The sequence below is a fragment of the Carcharodon carcharias genome, chromosome 3 (assembly GCF_017639515.1).
Source record: "Carcharodon carcharias isolate sCarCar2 chromosome 3, sCarCar2.pri, whole genome shotgun sequence".
NCBI classification, from domain to species: domain Eukaryota; kingdom Metazoa; phylum Chordata; class Chondrichthyes; order Lamniformes; family Lamnidae; genus Carcharodon; species Carcharodon carcharias.
The window spans coordinates 87,486,956-87,510,159 of record NC_054469.1 but is presented as its reverse complement, the minus strand read 5'-3'; the positions used below and the strand labels follow the sequence as shown (position 1 = coordinate 87,510,159).

Here is a 23,204-nt window from a genome sequence, read left to right as displayed (position 1 = left end):
ATGAACTAAACACCTCAGCCTCGTTCTCTCCAAACTTCCCTTCCTGAATAATCGTTTCACAGATTGATTCAGCCAACTGAGGGTCGGAATCCTCCCTTGTCTTTTAGATTCTTCCTCTTACTGTTTATGTTTGTTTGTGACCTTATCACCATACAAACTGGAAACAATCCAGGAGCTCCTTCTATAAACCTCTGTTGATTGCAGCTCAAGAGGTTCCTCTACGACAGTCGGTGTAGTCAATATTTGCGATCCAGCTATATCATTTCCTAACATAAATCGAACCCCTGTTCTCTACTGCTCCAACAAAAATCTCTTCTGTTTTCAAATAACTTTTTAAAATTTACTCTGAAGAGCAAAATAGGCTTGAACACCCCCATGAATTCAACTCACTGACATTTTCTCCTGCTATGACCCTCTGGTCTGCAGAAGGCACCATCCCATAAAATTAATGACTGGCTAGCCCCTGTATCTCTTCAGATCTTAACGGTCTTTCCTGCTCTTCCCAGAACACATGGCTATGCTTTTCCTTCACATATAAAATCTTCAAACATCTCTGTAACTTGACCTTCAGAACTCCCTTGGGTAAGTTGCAAGCACATTCCCAGCTCTCTGGCTAATAGTGACTTTTCCTTTTTCACCTGTACAAAGGTTACTGATCTGTCTTGCACTTGCATCTCCGAACCCACAGCACTTTTACTGACAGAACTCTTCTGAATTCCTATCAATGCAACCGGTTTTCCACTTATCCTCCCAACAATTTGATCTTGTATGCCCAGCCTTGTTACAATGGTAACAAATTACATTTCTTCCTTCACCTTTTCCTTCAACCTTTCCATTTTTAATAGACTGGTGTCCTTTAAATGGCTCCTTGTTACTAACAATTTTACCAGCAGTAGGTTTTCTATACTTCTAATTTCCTTGCTGACACCCATATGATCCTTTTCCTACACTCAACTGTCTGTGTGAAATATCATAAGTGTCAGCTAAAAGAGCAGCTTCCCTGATCTTTTTACTTTGTCTTTCAACTAAATATGTCTTGATAGTTACTGGAGTACTATCTCTAAATTTGTCCATAATCATAATCTCTCTTGCATTTTTAGAAGTCTTGTCTAATTTTAATGCCCTATACCATTGATCCCAGAGAGCTTTTTTTCCTCTTGCAGTCTACAAATGTCTGATTAGGTGTCTTTCTTACGGTCCTAAACTTCAACTGACAAGCTTCAGGGACAAGCTTATAAGCATTTAGTATTGCCTTCTTTACTACCTCATAGTGTGCAGATTGTTCTTCTGGTTAGCTAGCAGACATGTTCATTGCGATACCTGACAAAACACTCGAACATTATAGTCCAAGAACTCTAGGCCAATTCAATTTCATAGCAATCTTTTCAAATGGGGTGAAATATCTTTCAACTCCATCCTCCATACATTTAGGCACTAACTGAAGATTGTAGTCAAATCAAATTCCTCAAAGGAATCAAAGTCACCAGCTAAATCACTATCGCTCCTTTCTTCCTGTATTCTAAGCTTTTCACTGGCCAGGGTATGTTGTCTGAACTCCTTCTCTCTCTGACATTCAAGCACAAGCTTTCACATTTCCATTTCTTGCACACTCTGTTTTTCTCTTTCTTGCTCCGCTTTTTCCCATTGGAGTTTTTTCATTCCTATGTCTTTCAAACTATCCTTTTCTTTTCCTTTCTCCTTTCTTTTTAACATGAGCTTTATCATTTCTCTTTTTTCTTCTTTTTCTTCCAATTCAATTTTTTCATCCTTTCTTTTTTTTCTTCCAGTTCAAGTTTTTTGCCTTTCCCTATCTCTTTCTATATCAAGCTGCTTCATTTATAACAAAAGTCTTACTACCTCCAGCTGTAACACACTAGTTTTAGGTGTCTCTTCCAACTTTAAATGGTGGGCATCAGCCTTACTGAATTCTGTTTTTATTTCCAGCTGCACTTTATCTGCTAATTCTCTCAACTGAGTTTTAGTCAAAGATTTCAAATACTCCACTGATCTTCCACTCCCAGGAAAGTTTTAGCACTGCCAAAGCCATTCTACAGTCCATCACTTTAAAATCCCTCAACACAAAACCCCTGAGTTCAGTACTCTCCTTGTACTTGTATCCTTTGGATTCACAAGCACCAAACCAATCGAGGAATTTTAATATCCTGCAAAAAGCCCCAATATTTGTTATGACTGCAGCCAATGTTATTCGCTGATCAAGCCATATCCCAGAGGAAAACCTATCTTACTGATCATAACTTTTTTTTTGCATTTTGACAACAAGGGAAAAACTACTAATCCCAGAAGCATAAAGTCCCAGTAACACTTTTAGCGTTTTAAAACGAAACATTTATTAACAAGAAGTAAAAAAATCTTAAACATACAGGATTAAAATTACACAGGGAGGAATCGTCCCAGATTTGCACTAAGTGTGGTAGCAGGCAGGTAAAACGTTTTCCCCGTCAGCTGCAATGGCAGCTTTTTACTACTTATCATCCCAAACCCGCCACATTAACTATGCATTCCCAGGAAACACGCTGTTTCCATGGTGGTTGGGCTCTCACTCGCCTGCCATGTCATCACCTCGCCACTTCATAATACCAGGTGCCATATTTAAAGTGCAGCTGACCGCACACCTCTCAGCTCTTCCAGCCCAAGACTGCTGCATGGAAGACAGGATGGCTCTGAAATGCAAAAAAAATTGCAGCCCCCAGGCTTATTGACGTATCCCTCGAGTGCCTTTTGGAAGTCGTGGAGGCCCGCCGTGATGTCCTTTACCACCTCTCTTAGCACAGGAGGAGCAGTAACATCACCAATCCAGCATGGCAGGCAGTGGAAGCAGTGTCCAGCACCAATGCCGTACAAAAGAGGACAGCCTTCCAATGCCACTACAGGATGAATGGTCACATCCGTTCCACCAGGGTAACTCACTCTTCTCATCACTCTCACCCCACACTCACAAATCCATCACACATCCACAGGGATCTCACACCTCAAGGGACAACACCACTAACACTCACATGTACCCTCATATCTCTGTCAGGTTCATACCCTCTTGAGCTCGCATCCTCATCTGTCCATGGCTCTGCTTACCACACAAACATTCCATGCAGTGCCATGCGTCCTGCTCACACTCTCTCCATGGAAAAACCTGTTCACAACAGCAAGGAGGGATTCCAGATTTGGAGTGGAGTGGCCCCCACATTAGGCCCCTCACTCACTTTGAGGAGCATGCCAGCAGGCTGACTGGTGAGGACATGGACTGTACCTACAGTGACGGTGAGATTGGTGGCGAACACCCTCGTAAGGATCCTGCACCACATCATCCCTCTCTCAACGCAGCTATGAGTGCTCTCTCTCCTGCTTTTGACCTGCCATGCACTAATTATCTCTACGTCGGTTCACAGGGAGCTCTGCCAAGAAACCGACACCCTCAGCCAATCCTTCAGCTCCATCCGCATCCTCAGCTCCAGGCAAAAGGACACCTCCACCATTGAAGAGCTGGAAATAAGCAACCTGGAAGATCCATCACAGCGCATACCCACACCCTCCATCAGTGCAGAGATACACACCTCGGTGGGACCTAGATATACAGCAGGCTCAGATTCACAACCTGAAGGTTACTGCATGGACACCCATCCACAGCAGGAGAAGGCAGGTTCAGCCGGGCTCCCTGGCACTTGGAAGATTGCTGGGGAAGAGGCATCTGTGAGGTCTGAGTCAGATAATGAACATCTAGATTTGGCCTTCCACCTCATCGTGGAGAATCAGCAGAAGGTACAGGAACATCACACAGAGCTGTTGGAAGCCCTCAACAGAGTGTCAGAGGAATGCATCCACCTGCTCTCTGATGAAGTGGTGCCCACATGTGCGCCTTTGGAGATCTCATGGAGAGGATGGCGGGTGCCATGGAGACCCTGGTCCAAGAGAAACCAGAGACGTTTACAGACGTGTATTCCATCGTGGGATCCATGGGCCAGTTCCTGCAGTACCAATGTGAGATGTCCCTCCTGGTGCTCTTTCCTGTCAACAAGTCAGGCCGGGGTCTCGGGCACCTGAAGGGAGGAGGAGCAGCAGATGGCCTCTCCTAGGTCGTCCCCCCAGGAATCTCAGGGGCTGTCCACTCCTTCTAAGTCCCTTTTGCCTGTGAGCCCCTCAAACGCATCCTCTGTCACGGCAGAGGGAGCAGCCGGCCAACGAGTGATTCTGGAGGGAGAAGTGTGTGTATGTGGCAGGGCCTTTCGGAGCCTAGTGCAAGCACTCTCCCACACACGTGGATCCTTCCCATATCACACTCATCTCAATGCTCTGAGCATGTTCAATGCTGCCTGCTGGGGTTTGGTCCATCTGAGCTGACCTGCATCTCTGCCTACATGCTGCCAATACTCCCATGCAGCACCTGATCTTGCCCACCACGACTCTCGTTTCACTTTCGATTTGGACAGCATGGTTATAATTCAGTTTACTTTCACTCCTCAGTTCTTTCCCCTCCCCCAGTCACTCATTTCCTTTCCCCCCATCACAGTTGACTTCCCCCTGGCATCACCTTCCACCTCCTCTCCGTGACCTACCAGCCACAACCCTTTTCCTTCCGGGAAAAGCAAAATACTGTGGATGCTGGAAATCTGAAACTAAAACAGAAAATGCTGGAAAAACTCAGCGGGCCTAGCAGCACCTGTGGAGAGAGAAACAGAGTTAATGTTTCGAGTCTGTATGACCCTTCTTCACTTTGAAGAAGGGCCATACAGACTCAAAGCATTAACTCTGTTTCCCTTTTCCTTCTGGGATGTCTTGGTGAACATACACATTCCCTACCTTCCTGAAAGTCCCACCACCATCCACATTAACCTCCCCGACCTTCCCCTTCCCATCTCCAGGGTCCATGTCTGCCTCCAAGTTCCCAGCAAGCACCCTCGCCATCCCTTCTATCGCTGCCATCCAACCCTCACCCTCTGACCCTACTGCCTTACTGTAATCTCGGTCATTTCCACCATTCCCTCATACCACGCCAACCCTCAGTTTGATCTATGGGAAGCAGTCATTGACCCATCAGAACCCTCCCTTGCACGTTCACCTGGACACCCCCTCCCTCCCGGACCCCTTCCCTCTCTGGACTCCATTCCCCCTTCTGGACCTCTTACTCCCTGGAACCCCTTCCCCCCTCTGGACCCCTTCCTCCTGGGAATCCCTTCTCCACAGAACCCCTTCCCCCCCACCTTAGTCCTCCCACTCCCCAGGCTCCCCACTGTTCCCCCCTGTTTAGTCCTCCCCTTTCCTGACTCCCTCAAACACCCTTACCTCTTCACCACCCTTAGTCCTCCCCCACTACCAACTCCTTCCTTCAGTCTTATTTCTTCCTCCAGCCTCATTTCTTCTTCCAACCTGATTCCCTCCCCTCTCCGTACACCTTCCTGCCCCCAGACTCCCTTCCCTCTCCTTCCCTTACTCCTTCCACCCCCTTACACCTAACTCCCCAGTTGCCATCTTCTCTCCTGTTACCCCTTCCTCCCCTGTACTCTTTCTCCCGACACCTACATTTCCCCCTGTCAATCTCACCCCACTGACACCTTTTCTCCTCCCAGTCAATCCTAGACCTTCCTCTCCCACCCCCTCGACAATCATCCATTGTGAGTATCAATGGTGACTTTCCAATTTCCATGAGCTGCTTTGCAGCAGAACCATGTCCATCAGAATCCACCAAGCATGTCATGGACGTTCGTCCAGTGTACTGTTGCTGGGCTCCAGCATCTTCTGCTCCTCGGATGTCCGCAATGTGAGCAAGGCCCTGGTGGTAAGTCCCGACTTCTGGATGTCACACTTGTCAAAATGTCTTCCGCACTGATGTGCTTTCCCACTGACATGGACAGACAATTCAGTGTGGAAGGGGTGAGTCCGCAGGGATGGCCTAATAATGATATGCTGATGTGCTACAATGAGATTACTGATGTCCGATGATGGGTAATGTGGCCTGCCATCGATGGGCTGAGGGGACGATCACAAACTGGTTTCACAATGTCTTGAAATCGTATGTCTTGAAATGCCTTTTCGCCATATAGTCCGTTCAAGCCACAAAACATACCAATGCCTACAGGCACAGATGATTCCACCCACAGTTAAAACAGTATTACAAAGCATTCCCCAAAACAACCACTTGGTCAGAACACATAAATAATTTACTTGGCAACAGCTCCCTTATAGATTTTTAACCATAAATATCCTGTAATATTACCCAAGGCAAAAACTGCTGCTAATTTAATAAAGTATATCACACGGCTTCTCACTCTTCCTCTCAGCTGTTGAAAAAGTCTGAAGGAAGTCCAGGAAAAGACTGCTCTCGGAAAACAAAGACTTCTCTGGCTTGAAACTGGATTGCTGCTTCAAATTCACAACTTTTCTCAGCGCAGAGCTGGTCTCAGGGCATTTTCCCCCACACAGTCAATACAACTCAATTAATATACTTTCCCCCATTGATCTTAAACTCTGAGCTCAATTTTCCCAAATGTAAAAATCATGATTTCTTATTGCCTCCACATTTGGATAAAATAATATCTAATAATCTTCCCTTGTTTATCTATGAAACCTTTGTAAGTTATAAATGCCTCTTGTCAATTCTAAACTCCCTTTGAAAATTAACAACTGAAAAGTCAAGTTTCTACTTATCTTATAATGCAAGTTTCAAACCCAACCGATTTACTCGTACATTCAACTTTCCCATAGCCTCTCATTACAAATGTATGCATCTAGCTCTTTTACCTTTCATCTCTCTGCTCCCACAGACAAGCTGTCTTTACTAACCATCTCCCAGTTTAGTTACACACATGCTCACAGCTTTCTTTACAGAATACCACCATATTCCCAAAAATATTTTTAAAAACATCATCTTCAAACTTAATTGGCCCAGGGTTGCATTCACTATCCATTTAGCAGTGGCCGGCTTGGGAAGGAGGTGGGACACAGGAAGCAGTGGGCCCAATTTAAAGGACAAGTGGCAGCCACTGCTGTGGTTACCATTTGATTCAATAATGGAAGGGGGAGCTGAGCAGAGGGCAATGGGTAGGGTGCCCATGCCAGTGCAGCCTATGAGACCAGTAGTAGAAGAGTGGTGAGGAGCAACTGGGCCCAGTGCAGAAAAAATTTCAATACCTGCTTAGGTCTGTCAAGGTGAGTCCAAAGATAGATCCAGGTGGCACTCAGTCACAAGAATGCAAACAAGAAGGAAAGCCTGGGATGCACAGAGTTCTCCTCACCATAGGAGAAATATGTATAGAGCATTATCAGTGACCCATAAGCATAATTTATGATCTGAGTGCTATCGGACCACAGGCCACAGTAAGTCTGTGACATTTTATGAGAATGAAAAGCTGCACATGGTGAAGGAGAGTGGCATTGTCCTAATGGCATCTTCCTTCACTTTGTAGACTGAAAGGGAGGTCAGTGCCATAAGGAGAAAGAAGGCATGGTTAGATGGTGGGGTCCCACAACTCGCATTATTAACTCATTTTGAGGAGGTGGTCCTTAATCTGGCCAGAATGGCAAGCTACTGAGGCACTGCAGTATTGGGGTCCAACATATACAGGTTGAAAAAAATCTCAACATCTCCAGGTTTAGAAGGTACAGAGACATAGCTACAGGATAACATAGATTGGGACCTGAATTCTGAAGGATACATGACATTTAGGAAGGACAGGAAGTTAAGAATAGGTGGAGGGGTGGCTCTGTTAATTAATGACGGCATTAGCACATCAGAGAAGGATGACCTAAATTCAGGAAACCAGGATGTAGAAGTGGTTTGGGTTGAGATGAGATGATAAAGTCATTAAAGTGGGAGTGGTATACCTAATTGTAATTACACATATAGAGTGTAAAGGAAGGGGTAATGGGATTTTGTCAGAAAGGTACAGCGATAATTATGGGGGATTTTAATCCACGTATAGACTTGAAAAATCAGATGGACAAAGGAAGCATAGATGAAGAGTTCATAGAGAGTTTTTGGAATAGTTTCTTAGAACAGCATGTTCTGGAGCCAGTCAGAGAGCAAGCTATGCTAGACCTGGTATTGTGCAACGAGATAGGTCAGGGAGTGCGGGAAAACAAAAACAGAATTACCTGGAAAAACTCAGCAGGTCTGGCAGCATCGGTGGAGAAGAAAAGAGTTGACGTTTCGAGTCCTCATGACCTTTCAACAGAACTTGAATGAATCCAAGAAAGGGGTGAAATATAAGCTGGTTTAAGGTGTGTGGGGGGGGCGGTGGTTTGGGTGGGGGGACAGAAGTGGAGGGGGTTGGTGTGGTTGTAGGGACAAACAAGCAGTGATAGATAGAAGCAGATCATCAAAAGATGTCACAGACAACAGAACAAAAGAACACATGTTAAAGTTGGTGATATTATCTAAACGAATGTGCTAATTAAGAATGGATGGTTGGGCACTCAAGGTATAGCTCTAGTGGGAGTGGGGGAGCATAAAAGATTTAAAAATATTTAAAAATAATGGAAATAGGTGGGAAAAGAAAAATCTATATAATTTATTGGAAAAAACAAAAGGAAGGGGGAAGAAACAGAAAGGGGGTAGGGATGGAGGAAGGAGCTCAAGACCTAAAGTTGTTGAATTCAATATTCAGTCCGGAAGGCTGTAAAGTGCCTAGTCGGAAGATGAAGTGTTGTTCCTCCAGTTTTACATTTTCCCATATTATACTCCATTTGCCAGATCCTTGCCCACTCACTTAATGTATCTATTTCCCTTTGTAGCCTCCTTACACTCTCTTTACAACTTACTTTCTGACCTATCTTTGTGTCATCATCAAATTTATCAATCATACCTTGGTCCCTTGATCCAAGTCATTTATACAAATTTTTAAAAGTTGAGGCCCTAGCACTGATCCCTGTGGCACAGCACTCATTATATCCTGCCATTATATCTTTTGTTCTGTTGTCTGTGACATCTTTTGATGATCTGCTTCTATCTATCACTGCTTGTTTGTCCCTACAACCACACCAACCCCCTCCACTTCTCTCCCCCCACCCCCCCCCCCCCCCCCCCCACACACACACACACACACCTTAAACCAGCTTATATTTCACCCATTTCTTGAATTCACTCAAGTTCTGTTGAGGGAACACCTCAACAACTTTAGGTCTTGAGCTCCCTCCTCCATCCCCACCCCCTTTCTGTTTCTTCCCCCTTCCTTTTGTTTTTTCCAATAAATTATATAGATTTTTCTTTTCCCACCTATTTCCATTATTTTTAAATATTTTTAAATCTGGGTCCTGATGAACTTCATCCTAGCATCTTAAAAGAAGTGGCTAGTGAGATAGTTTATGCATTGGTTTTAATTTTCCAAAACTCCCTAGATTCGAAGAATGTTCCATTAGATTAGAATATCGGAAATTTAACTCCTTTATTCACAAAGGGAGGGAGACAGAAAGCAGGAAACTATGGGACAGTTAGCTAAACATCTATCATAGGAAAATATTAGAAGCTATTATTAAAGATGTTAAAGCAGGGCACTTAAAAAAAATTCAAGGCAATCAGGCAGAGTCAACATGGTTTTGTAAAAGGGGCATCATGTTTAACCAATTTAGGGGAGTTCTTGGAAGCAGTCAAGTGTGCTGTGGATAAAGGGGAACTGGTGGATGCACTGTATTTAGATTTCCAGAAGGCATTTGACAATGCGCCACATCAAAGGTTATTACAAAAAATAAAAGCTCAGACTGTAGGGGGTAACATGTTGATATGGATAAAAGAAAACAGGAACAGAGTGTTGGCTTAAATGGGTCTTTTTCTGGTTGGCAGGATATAATGAGTGCTGTGCCACAGGGATCAGTGCTAGGGCCTCAACCTTTAAAAATTTGCATAAATGACTTGGATCAAGGGACCAAGGTATGATTGATAAATTTGATGATGACACAAAGATAGGTCAGAAAGTAAGTTGTAAAGAGAGTGTAAGGAGGCTACAAAGGGAAATAGATACATTAAGTGAGTGGGCAAGGATCTGGCAAATGGAGTATAATATGGGAAAATGTAAAATTGTCCATTTCGGCAGGATAAATAAAAAAACATATTATCTAAATGATAAAAGATTGCAGAGCTCTGAGGTTCGAAGGATCTAGGAGTCCTAGTACATGAATCACAAAGGGCTAGTATGCTGGTACAGCAAACAATTAGGAAAGCTAATAGAATGTTATCATTTATTGCAAGGGGAATTGATTACAAAAGTAGGGAGGTTATGTTTCAGCTGTACAGGGCATTGGTGAGACCACATCTGGAGTACTGTGTACAGTATTGGTCTCCTGATATATAGAAGGATGTAAATACGTTAGATGCAGTTCAGAGAAGGAAATCTTATGAGGAAAGGTTGAACAGGCTAGACTTGTATCCACTAGAGTTTAGAAGAGTAAAAGATGACTTCATTGATGCCTTAAAGATCCTGAGGGGTCTTGACAAGGTGGATGTGGAGAGGATGTTTCCTTTTGTGGGAGCAGCTAGAACTTGGAGTCACTTTAAAAATAAGGGGTCACTTATTTAAGACAGAAATGATGAGAAATTTTTTTCCCTCAGAGGGTCGTGAGTCTTTGGAATTTTCTTCATCAAAAGGCGGTGGAAGCAGAGTATTTAAATGTTTTCAAAGGATAGATAGATTATTAATAAGCAAGGAGGTGAAAAGTTATCAGGGTAGGCAGGAATGTGGAATTGAGGTTACAATCAGATCAGCCATAATCTTATTGAATGGTTTAGCAGGTTTGAGGGGCTGAGTGGCCTACTCCTGCCCCTAATTCCTATGTTCATATGTTCGTATGTTCATATGCACGGCAATCCTCCACATTCAACAAGTTGACAATGCATAGCTATAACCTTATCATTTTAAGCAGCAGAAGCATCTGTTGGTTGTGCCAATTTCTCAGGACGCTCTTCTCTTATGTCTCTCACAAGGTCAGCTGCAGAGGGGATGGAGTTGACACATCATGAACATATTCAGAGGAGGAAGAAACAATGGAACCTGCAAAATCACTTCTTTCTTGCGCACCTTCCACCGGTGCAGACACTCGGACTTTGATGGATCCTTGCGCATTATTAAAAATATTGCCACATGGGCTAGTCCACATCACTTCAGAGCAGGAGGAGATGGTGCAGCCAGAATCCTCTGTGAGCAGACCCCCTTGGAGAATGGAGGACAGACAAACCCTGCTCAATAGGGTGGAGATGTAAAGCCTAGGAAGTCATGAAACAGACAGCTCCACATGTCTGTTACCGGAGAGCCAGCATCAGATGCCCACATGTCAGAGTTACCAGAGGCACTGTGGAATCATGGGATGAGAATGGAGGAGTCCATTCATCCTGTGTGCTCCAATATGTCTCTGTGCTTTGAGCGCATGAGCTCATCCATTGAGAGAGTGATCAACCTCATGGAGAGACATCACTCTGACTAGATAAATGAATAGCGTGCTTACATGAACAAAATGCATGTCAAAATCTGTCCCATTGACCAGTTCATGGTGTAAATTATGCAAAGAAGCATGTAGTGGTGCCAGCTGTTCTCCAGGTGCTGTTTCTTTCAAGAAATCGAAGGCGCGATGAAAGGGTTGAGGTGGTGACAGGTGTTGAAGACAGGGCCACCCTTCAGGGAGTTCCATCATCATCATCCACTTCCATGACCCCTCCAAAGGACGAAGCATCTACAGAGCTACACCTTGTGACTGAAGCTGCCCCTGCAGTAATGCCAGTGCAACAGGCTATAGAGATGCCCCCAATGCGACCATCTCAGAGGCAAAGAGGCACAGGTGAGCAGTCTATATAGACCCCATTCTGAACCATGGTGGGATTGGTGGCGGGGTGGGGGACGAAAGTCATAGTGAGTGGAGGTCAACACATTAGTAATGTCATTTTGTGGGTCACTTGGGTGCTTTTGTTGTCAATAATATAAAACCGTTATGTGCTAAAGCACGGAGCACGTTTGACACTAAAGCAAACTTGTGTGTTTCCATTTCCATCGAAAAGCAGGAGAATGGAAGATATGAGTTAGCAAAGCAAAGCAGTGTGTTGGGGAAAAGTATTCCAGGTAGAGATTCTGGAGCCTTACAGTGTTTGTGTCATTGAAGGTTTCTGACTTTTGTTCTTAATGGATCTTTGCTCTTAGTCTGATGAAGGAGAATCTCCTCTCCAAATGTTCTGCAGACTAAGTCTCACTCAGGTGAAACATATCTGGATCGGAGTGGCCCGAGCACCCCTGCCATCCAGACCCTGCCTTCTGAGCTTACAACAGTGACATCCGTGCAAAACGTGGGGACCATTTTCCAGTTCTCCTTCAGCTTCTTCTTCATCTTCATCTTCATCCGCTTCTTCCTTCTCCTCCAAGGAGCTGTGCTGTTCCAGTGCTTCTCCTTCTTCAAGGTCCACACCTCTGTGGAGGACCATGTTATGGAGAGTGCAGCAGATCACCAGAATGTGTGAGACCTGTGGGGGGTCTAATGCAGGGCACCATCCAACTTGTCAAGACAGCTGAACCTCATCTTCATTGAAGCCAATGGCCTGCTCAAAGATGATCCTTGTGAACAGGTGGCTTCAGTTGTAACTTAGCCTCTGTGGCAGAGTTATGCACCAAAGTCATCAGACAGGTCCTCATGTGAATAGGCCTTTTTAAGCTTGGCCTAAATAGCCAAGTGGTTATGGTACTGGGTTTGTAACCCTAAGATCAAGCATTCAAATCTCACAATAGCAAACTATGAAACAATGTAACTTCATCTGAAACAGATGGAAACGGGTTTGTACTCGAAAGAGTTACATCTTCTTTTAAAAGATTATCAAGAGTTCAAATCTCACAATGGCAAACTATGAAACAATGTAACTTCATCTGAAACAGATGGAAACAGGTTTGTACTCTAAAGAGTTACCCTTAATCCATAGATTACTAAAGGCTCCGTGAAGAGAGGCAGCACCTGTGATTGTCAAAAGAGGAAGGTGTCATGGCAGCTTACAGATTAGTGCTTGCTGTGGTCACAGGCCAGTTGGACATTTAGAAATTAGAATACCTTCGTGTTGAGGAATCTCCCTTACTGGTCAGTCAGTGCCTTGATGCTACATGGGTGCAGCTGATGCACCCGAGGGAATCCAACAAAGAAGGCAAATCCCATGGCCCTTAAAGCATGCATGCCACTATCCACTTTGAATTCAATGTGATCCCCCGCCCCCTCAAACAGAGCATCCATTACCTCCATGATGTAATCATATACTGCAGTTTATGAGATGCCACCAATGTCTGGAAGGACCTAGTTGCAAAAAAAACGGCACTGTGACTTAGACAGCTATGGGAAGGCCATGCTGAAGATACAAACTGTCAGATGACCTTCAATGCAAGCAGACAAGTCAGCAACCACCTGCTTGGAAAAGTGCAGACTTCTGCAACACTGATATTACAACATGTCCATGTAGCAAAATTCTCCTTTGGCAGTAGAACCTATGCTGAAGGTGTTGCTTTCATTGCCATCCTGTTCTTAGTTCCTGACCCCTGAGCCCTTGTTGCCCCTGCTCCTTTGGATGTCACTCCTCATCACTTGTTGATCCTCTCTAAGTAGTTTAGTTTCATTTCTTGTTATGTCTTTCCTTCCAAATGGAATACGGAGTCCTCCTGAGCCCCACTCTCATGAACTTGTGAGACCCATACACAGAAGGACCCACACCCCCACAAAGATGCCCCCACCCCCAAAAATGCCCTTATCTAAGGTGAAGCAGTATTACAAGTAATTCTCCTGACACTGTACAACTGCTTGCCTGTGACTGAGAACCTTCTCTGAGCCTTCCTTTGTTAATGGTGCCTCTTGCTGCTATCTTGCCATCCTGACTCCTTACCCTGTAGTAGTTAAGACCCTGTGTAAATCCAATGCCTTAATAAGAAAATTCCAAACTGGCCTTTAATGAGCTGACAAGCTCGTTAACAACCTTAACTAGCCGTTTACACATTTCAGATGGGTTTCCTCCCCTTAGAGCCTTTTCAACTTTCAGCATTTAAGTTTTACATTGGGAAACTGGCATGGCATTCCAAGGGGTGAGTTCAAGCTTCCCTCTGTATCTGCTCATTCTCTAAATAAAAATCCCAGAATTTGATGCAAGAATTGAGGGAGATTGGCATAATTGAAACGACTGCTTAAAGTGCTAATGTGCCAATAATGCACATTGAAAATTCAGATGCATTCTGTTGATGCTTTCCAATTATTATATTCAGAAGTTCATGGCAGTAGTGCCTGAATTAGCAAAATGTGCTGCCAGCAAGCAAGACTACTACAGCAAGACTGACTGGTAAAATTACATGGTATCCATTACAATGGGATCCAAGATTATTATGAAAAGTTTTGGTGACTGTTTTTCAGGAATCCAAGCGTTTTTTTATGATCAACTCATCACTTATTTTGCAAGAGTTGGAAGAGAAGTTTCTGTGTTTCGTTGGCCACAATGAAAGCCAAATCTGCCTGATTTGATGCTTACTCACACCAATGGACTGAATGGCAATGGCCTCATCCATGCCACTGCAGACTATCAATTCTCAATCTTCAATTGGATCGAGAAACAGAGCCACAAGACTCACTGGCTCTTTAAGCAAATCTTTATGTTATAATCAGGAGCAAAATAAGTGTTTCAATTGACCTCAGCATTCCTAGAATCACAGAACCATAGATATTTATTGCACAGAAGAAAGCCATTCAGCCCATCATGTCTGTGCTGCTAACATTCAAGTAACTAGCAAGTAATCAGCATTTTATCTTTATATGCTACTTTACTGTTTCTGTAATTCCCGCAGAAAATGTGATAACTCTAATTGATATATGAAGTTCATGTGCTGTTTATAAAGAGGTCTTGCATTGTATTTGCTTACTTGATGAGACTATTGCTTCAAAAGGTGTACACTTACTGTGTTTGTGTGACATTTATCTGCACTGAATAGCCAAACCATGACATAAACTGAAAAATAAAATTCCTCGTTGTTCATTTACCTGTCAATGATAGCACACATGTCAATGTTAACATTGGTAAACTGTCCCAGCTTCCCTTGCTCAACAGCATGTAAGTCAGCCAGCTGATCATCCACATGAAGGAGTTGCATGCAGCCTTGAAAGGAACGCCGAGAGAGACTTGGTTTTGTATTATTCAGTAGACCAGGGTAACCTGAAATAACAAAAAGCATATCAATTTCCTGTGTTGTGCAGACATTACTCAGAAATTAAAGATTACTGGGGGGTTATTTCATTACAATGCATTGCAGTAAGCTATTTCAATTCCTCTTAGCTTGAAATGTTCCAACTTTTAAACTGTAAATGAAATATTAATTTGTCAGGACACTCTAGGCAAACCAAAAGCATTGAATACTAATACAAAATTCAGGTTTTCATCACTGACATTTGTGAGAAAACAACACCCTTAAATTGAAGAGAACACACAATGCTTTAATGAAGGAATAATATGTTCTGTAATTGCCAATCCTATCTCAGTGTAATTCATTGAAAAGTCATGACAATGACAAGGTACTTAATGAATTAGGTTATATTACAATATCCATTGATTTTTTAAAAATTGATTAGCATTTGAGTTAGCATTCCACCTGATGTGAGCACAGTATTGAGATCCCTTAACTGACTACAGAACTGGCATTTCACAATACTAGTGATGGAATCAGAACACAACGCTCAACAAAAGACAAAACTCATTTATCATTCCATAGCTATGTTTAATAAAGTGAAATACATTTACTACATGATAGTCATTGCAATTTAAAATGTCATTTACTGGTTAACGTGCTTTCAAAAGTTGATGTAAAGATGTTACATAAATGCAAGTACTGCAAACATATATACATATATTTTAAATACCATTGTATAGTAGATTTTTTTCCACTGTCCTGGGAATACCATATAACATAATGGAACTGCTCTTCCATTATTCTTTATTTGGCCAATATGTATTCTACTATTTATATTAAAAATCTGGCTTTCCCCATGCATATTATCAGTAATCAAATCAAAAGTTTTTGAAAAAAATGTGCCTGTGTGAGTTCAATTCACCTTAAGACCTGCATGTTGTAAACTCAATAAAAAGCACCAAGCCCTTTTCTTGCTGAGCTCTGTATCATTGTATATATCCATAATAATGCACTTCGTCAGGTTGTGGGAGCAAATTCACATCTTTATATTCTGCATGGGTGAATTCAGACTTTAGCTGGCTGACAGCAGGTCTGCTGAGTGGAGACAGATTATTTCCTCATGGGAGGGAAAGAAGGTTGTCAAGCAGTTGAACTGGGGTTCCCTATTTCCCTCAACATCTGGTTTAAAAGTAACCAGGCAGTCACTGGATGCAGGTTGAAGCCTTGTTAATGCATATAAATCTGTGCCATCTGACATATATAGGACTTAGATTGCGATTTCTAATTACAAATGGATGGAGCATGCTGGAGTCTGCTTAGAAAATAGCCCAGAAGATGTATTTTTAATGGTACCATTAGAAGCCCACAAAAAAAATTCAGGCCTCTACTGGCCTCGGCTCTAACCTTTAGCTACAGTCGTTTGGGTGCCAGCTGATTTTCTGCCATTTGAACATTGGCCACCTACAGCAGTGTGCTGTACAGGTTAACTAATTCAAATGGTAAACTGTGGTTTGTAGTGTGACCTTGAGAAAGGAAAGGTTACATAAAAATACCCATTTCCATTTTTTGCTGTGACAGTTTTATACCATTTTTGTCTTTATCCTTTCATGGGATGTAGGTGTTGCTGGCAAGAACCGAATTTGTTTCCCATTCCTAATTGCCCTTGAACTGAGTGGCTTGCTAGGCTATTTCAGAGGGCAGTTCCAAGTCAACCACATTGCTGTGGGTCTGGAGTCACCTGTAGGCCAGGCCAGGTAAGGAAGGCAGATTTCCTTCCCTAAAGGACAATAGTGAGCCAGAAAGGTTTTTACAACAAGATAGCTGTCATGGTCTTTACTAATACTAGCTTTATATTCCAGATTTATTAATTTAAATTCTACCAGCTGCCTTGGACCCTTCAGATAAATGTTCAGTTATACTGACTTGATGATTGACTATGGCTCAATCCATTGACACGACAGTAATGTGAAGATATTAACACTGAGTTTGTTCCTGCCAGTGGGAGACTGGGGCCTTATTTACATTCCACTGGTGAGCGACAAATGCCAGCAGGCACACTGTTGTAGGTGGCCAATGTTCAAATGGCAGAAAATCAGCTGGCACCCAAACGACTGTAGCTGAAGGTTAGAGCCGAGGCCAGTAGAGGCCTGAATTTTTTATGTGGGCTTCTACTGGTACCATTAAAAATACATCTTCTGGGCTATTTTCTAAGCAGACTCCAGCATGCTCCATCCATTTGTAATTAGAAATCGCAATCTAAGTCCTAAATACGTCAGATGGCACAGATTTATATGCATTAACAAGGCTTCAACCTGCATCCAGTGACTGCCTGGGTGAAGGGTGGAATCTGGTTGCAAATGGAAGTGGTGAGCACAACAGTTTTATTTTAGGTCTTTTACTGCCCTGTTCCCACCAGGCATAGCCTGTTCCATCCCATGGGTGAATATAAGGGATCCTGATTTCTTTGACTTAGGAACGTACAAAGTAGGAGCAGGAGTAGGCACTTGGCCCCTTGAGCCAGCCCTGCCATTAAATAAGGTCATGGCTGAACTGATTGTAAACTCAACTCCATATTCCCGCCTCACTCTGATCACCTTTCACTCCCTTGTTTATCAAGAATCTATCTAGGTCTGACTTAAAAATATTCAAAGACTCTGCTACTACCTTTTGACTCTCTGAGAGAAAAATTTCTCCTCATCTGTTTTAACAGTGACCCCTAGTTCTAGATTTCCCACAAGAGGAAACATCCTCTCCACATCCACCCTGTCAAGACTCCTCAGGATCTTATATGTTTCAATGAAGCCGCCTCTTATTCTTCTAAACTCCAATGGATAAAAGCCTAGCCTGTCCAACATTTCTTCATAGGATAACATTCCCATTCCAGGTATTAGTCTAATAAACCTTCTCTGAACTGCTTCCAACACATTTACATCATTCCTTAAATAAGGAGACCAATACTGTACACTTACTCCAGATGTGATCTCACTAATGCTCTGTACAACTGAAGCATAGGGCAGGTTTTTCAGGTCAGCGAACGGGGGCGGGGCCCACTTGCCAACGCGTAAAATGACGCAGGGATATGTTGGGCTTGCATACCGACGTCACCCCGCGTCATTTAGATTTTCGGTTCAGTGGGCACGCAGCTGATTCAGCTGCGCGCTCGCCGAACTGTCAACGGCCTGTTAAGGCCATTAAAAAACTAATTATCATCATTGATGGACCTGCTTGTCCAACCTTAAGGTTGGCGGGCAAGCTGGGAGCCCAGGCGGGCCTCAGAAAAAGCACAAAACCTCATCCACGGGCGGGATGAGGTTTCATGAGAGTATTTAAATTTTTAAGAAAGGTTTCAATAAAACTTACGGACATGTCCCAACTCATGTGACAGTGCCGCATGAGGAGACATGGCAGGGAAAAATTTTAAACATATTTATTAAAAGTTTTAAATCAGAGCCAATCTCCTTGAGGCAGGGCACTTTGCTTCAGGGAGATCTGTGCGCTCTTTCACACGCATGTGCAAAAGAGCGCACTCCCAGCTGAGGGAATCCCCCCCTCCATCCACACAGGGAGCGCATAGCGCTTCCTGGCAGATATCACGCTGGGCGGGCCTTAATTGGCCCACCGACTTTAAATGGTTGTGCCCCCCCAACTGGGGGCGCCGTTCAGAAGGCCGCCCACCTGCGCCCACTCCCGCACTCCCCCCCTCCGATGGGGGCAAAATGTTGCCCATAACTTAGCTACTTTTGTATTCAAATCCCCTCACAATAAACAATAAGATTCTATTAGCTTTTCTAATTACTTGCTGTACCTACATACTAGCCTTTTGCGATTCATGCACTAGGGCACCCAGATCCCTCTGCATCTCAGAGCTTTGCAATCTCTCACCATTTAGATTATATGCTTCTTTTTCATTTTTCTTGCCAAAATGGACAATTTCACGTTTCCCATATGGTATTCCATTTGCCCCAGGTATTTGCCCACTCACTTAACCTATCTATATCCCTTTGTAGCCTTCTTTTGTCATTTTCGCAACTTATTTTCTTACCTACCTTTGTGTCATCATCAAATTTAGCAACCATATCTTCAGTCCCTTTATCTAAGGCATTTACATAAATTGTAAAAAGTTGACACCCCAGCACTGACCTCTGTAGCACTCCACTTTTTACATCTGCCCAACCAGAAAATGACCCATTTATGCCTACTCTCTGTTTCTTGTTAGCTAGCCAATCTTCTATCCATGCCATTTGGTTACCCCTGTGCCATGAGCTTTCATTTTTTGCAATGACCTTTGATGTGGCACTTTAGCAAATGCTTTCTGGAACTCTAAGTACAGTACATCCCCCTATTTCCCTCTATCCACAGCATATGTTACTTCTTCAAAGAACTCCAATTAATTAGTCAAACATGATTTCCCTTTCACAAAACCGTATTGTCTCTGCCTAGTTACCTTAAACTTTTCCAAATGCCCTGCTATAACATCTTTAATAATAGTGTGGTAATCTGAGGTGCAATACACCTTTAAGAGAATGTTAGCAGATTGACCATGTGATTGTATTACTCAATTGCTGTGTAGCACTGGCTACAATGTTAATCAGTAGTTTAGAATAAGATCTGGTTTGAAAAGCACACGTGTTAGTGCTCTGTTACTTGTGTTAATAAACATCATGTGCTTCATCTTACATTGGTCTCTGGACCTGCAGTATCTTGTTTACCAACTCACTCACCAGTAGATAGGTGTACGACCGTGTTCGCTGAGCAAAGTGACCCGACAGAAGGAACATAACAACTCGCAACGAGGCAAAACACAACAAGTCGATGACAACAAAGAATGACGCGGAAATTCAACAGAAGTAAATCAGCCATACCTTGCAAGGCAATTGTAAGTACAGCCTTTATTATAGTCGAAGTTATCTCCCTCCAGCACGCCACAGTTTGGCTGTATTGAACCATTTGATCAGACCACCGATGACTGATCACATCATATTGAATGCCTCGTATTCTTCTTTTTGGCCAACGACATATCGGGGGAGGAGAAGAGGTGAGCGATCCTCTTATTGACATGAGGCAGTAAAAAATACGGCCTAATTCATATTCTAACAACACCCAACGCCCCAGATTCCAAGAGCTTTGATGAGTTGGTAAATCTTGTGAAAAGCCATTTTCAGTTGAAACTCTCGGTAACAACGTAGCATTTTAAATTTAATTCGAGGTGTTGCACCCCTGGAGAGGCAGTCACTTGCTATGTAGCAGGCTTAAAACAACTTAAGAACACTGTGATTTCGGGACATCGATTAACAACATGTTAAGAGACTGATTAGTATGTGGGATTAATGAATACACCATTCAAAAGAGGTTGTTGCCAGAAATGAATTTAGACTTCAGCAAGGCACTGGAGTTGGTGTTCGCAATGGAGAGTGCAGTCATGGATTCAGAAGCAATCAAGGGAGCACCATATGGCACCATCCTTCATATTGGGAGGGAAACACTGGTTAGAAGTGGTGTGCTGGGTTCAGTGGTAAGGCAGGAAACAGCTACCATTAACAGACCAGCAAAAAACAATGGTTTAACAGAGAAAACCTACAATACTAATGGCAGAAATGGAACCACACAGCCTGCAAGCGAACAACTATTGAAAAGAATCAAATGTTTCTACTGCTATCGTAATGGGCACATTATGTGACATTGTAATCTCAGATTAAGACAAAACTTTAAGCAGAAAGATAGAAATCGTGAAATTCACATAATAGAGGAGCCAGAAGAAACAGAGTCAGATTTTTACTTACTACACAACTTAAAAATGGGTGAAACAGAGCCAATCTACGTGGACATGAAAGTCAATGGGAAACCCATCCGAATGGAGGAGGATACAGGGGCATCCACGACAGCTACAGGGAAACATACCTTCAAATATCTGAAAGGAGGAGACCACTCATTAAATCTGGAAAATTCAGATGCTAAATTAAAGACATATACTGGTGAAGACATATGAGTAAGAGATATATGCATTGTTCCAGAACAGTGTGGAAATCAGTCTGTTATTTTAGCAGGGGAGGATCCAAGTCTACTTGATTGGAACTGGCTTATGGAAATAAAGTTGGAGTGGACCAACAGTTTTCAACTCAGAATGAAAGACCTGCAAGAATTAATACAGGGATATGCCTCCGTTTTCAGGGAAGAGCTTGGCAAGATTCAGGGGCTGCAAGCGAAATTCCATGTGGATCCTGGGGCAACCCCCAGATTCTTGAAGGCGAGGCCAGTCCCCTACGCATTGCAAGAAAAAGTTGATGGTTGGAAAGGTTGGGAGTCTTACAACCTGTACAATTTTCTGAATGGGCAGCACCCATAATTACAGTACTAAAGCCTGACCAGAGTGTGCGAATATGCGGGGACTACAAGTTGACTGTTAACAAAGTGGTCAGACTAGACAGGCATCCTATACTGAATGCTGATGAATTTTACTCCAAATTGGCAGGGGGAACCGCATAAACGAAACTTGGCATAAGCCACGCTTACCAGCAAGTCGAGCTAGAAAAGGCCTCTTGGCCTCTTGGGATTTTGTGACTATCAATACACATAGGCGGTTATACCAAGTTACCCGTCGGAGTCTTATCGGCTTGTGCCATTTTCCAATTGACTATGGAAAATTTACTTCAAGGTCTGTCCCATGTTGTGGTTTATCTCAATGATGTCCTAGTAACAGGACTAGCTGATGAAGAACACCTGGCTAACTTGGAAGAGGTACTGAAGTGGTTCTCACAAGCTGGAGTACATTTAAAAAGAGAAAAATGTATATTATAAGCAAAAGAAGTAGTTTATCTGGGTCATAGAGTCGGCTCGCAGGGCTTTCACCCCGTGGAAGACAAGGTGAGAGCTATTTGTGAGGCACCAACACTGAGAAACGCCACAGAACTCAAGTCCTTCTTGGGAATGATTGATTATTATGGGCGTTTCCACCCACATTTGTCAACAGTTCTGGCTCTTCTATACGGTTTGCACAAGAAAAACCACAGGTGGGCTTGACAAGCTCCACAACAACTGGCTTTTATGACAATAAAGCAGTCGCTACATTAATCATCCCTATAGGTACATTTTGATCCAAAGAAGGAATTCATTTTGACCTGTGATCCACCCCTTGCAGTGTAGGGGCAGTACTCTCCCACCGGATGGTGGATGGCTCCGAACGGCCCATTGGTTATGTCTCAAGAACACCTGGTGTGGCAGAATGAAGATACAAACATTTACAGCGAGAGAGGGTGAGAGAAGCAGTATGGTCATTTACAGCGAGAAAGTGTGAGAGAAGCAGTGTGGTCATTTACAGTGAGAGAATGTGAGAGGATTGGGGCCTTTAACAATGAGAGAGTGTGAGAGAAACAGTGTGGTCATTTATAGCAAGAAAGTGCAAGAGCAATGGAGCCTTTAACAGTGAGAAGAGTGTGAGGCCATTAAAGAGCACGAGAGGGAGAAGAGCGCAGAGAGGAGCTGATTAGTGAGCAGGATTGGTGAGTACTTCTAGTCTTTAAAGTAAAAGTAAGGTCTTTAGTTTGTGTTTAAATGTCTAGCCTTTTTTTTCTCCTTTGTCCTAAAGATAGCTTATTAAGTATAAGATCGCCACTGGTCTGTATAAAAAAATAATTGCAATAAAAAGTAAAGAGTGTTGATACTAGAGTAATTAATTAATACATTGAATAAAATACAATAGCGAAAGCAGGATGGGTGATGTGTTGCTGCTGCAGCATGTGGATCATACTGGACACCAAGGTGATCCAGAGCTAAGACTTCTGCTCAAATGTTTGCAGCTCGAGGTATTTTAGATCCAAGTTAAGTAGCTGGAGTTCGAGCTGCAGACATTGTGCCACATCAGGGAGGGAGAAAGCTAGCTGGACACTTTGCTCCAGGAGGCGATAATACCCCTCAGATTAGGGAATTCAAATTTGGTCTGTGATCATGGACAGGAGGATGTGACTGCAGGTGAAGCAGGTATGGGAGCCCAGGGGGAAGCATTTGAGAAGCCTCGGGCCCTGCAACTATCCAACAGTTATGAAATTCTTACAAGCTGTGTGGCCGAGAGCAGGGACTGCAGGGACGATG

The 23,204-nt window shown here is 43.2% G+C and overlaps 1 protein-coding gene across 1 annotated transcript in view; it reads right to left on the bottom strand.

Moving 5' to 3' along the window:
* cntnap2a (contactin associated protein 2a) overlaps nt 1-23,204 on the bottom strand; it is a 1,656,857-nt gene that overhangs the window by 1,088,287 nt on the left and 545,366 nt on the right. Inside the window, exon 11 of the mRNA XM_041183966.1 lies at nt 14,977-15,148. Coding sequence (XP_041039900.1) covers nt 14,977-15,148 — 172 coding nt within the window. The remainder of the gene's footprint in view (nt 1-14,976; nt 15,149-23,204) is intronic.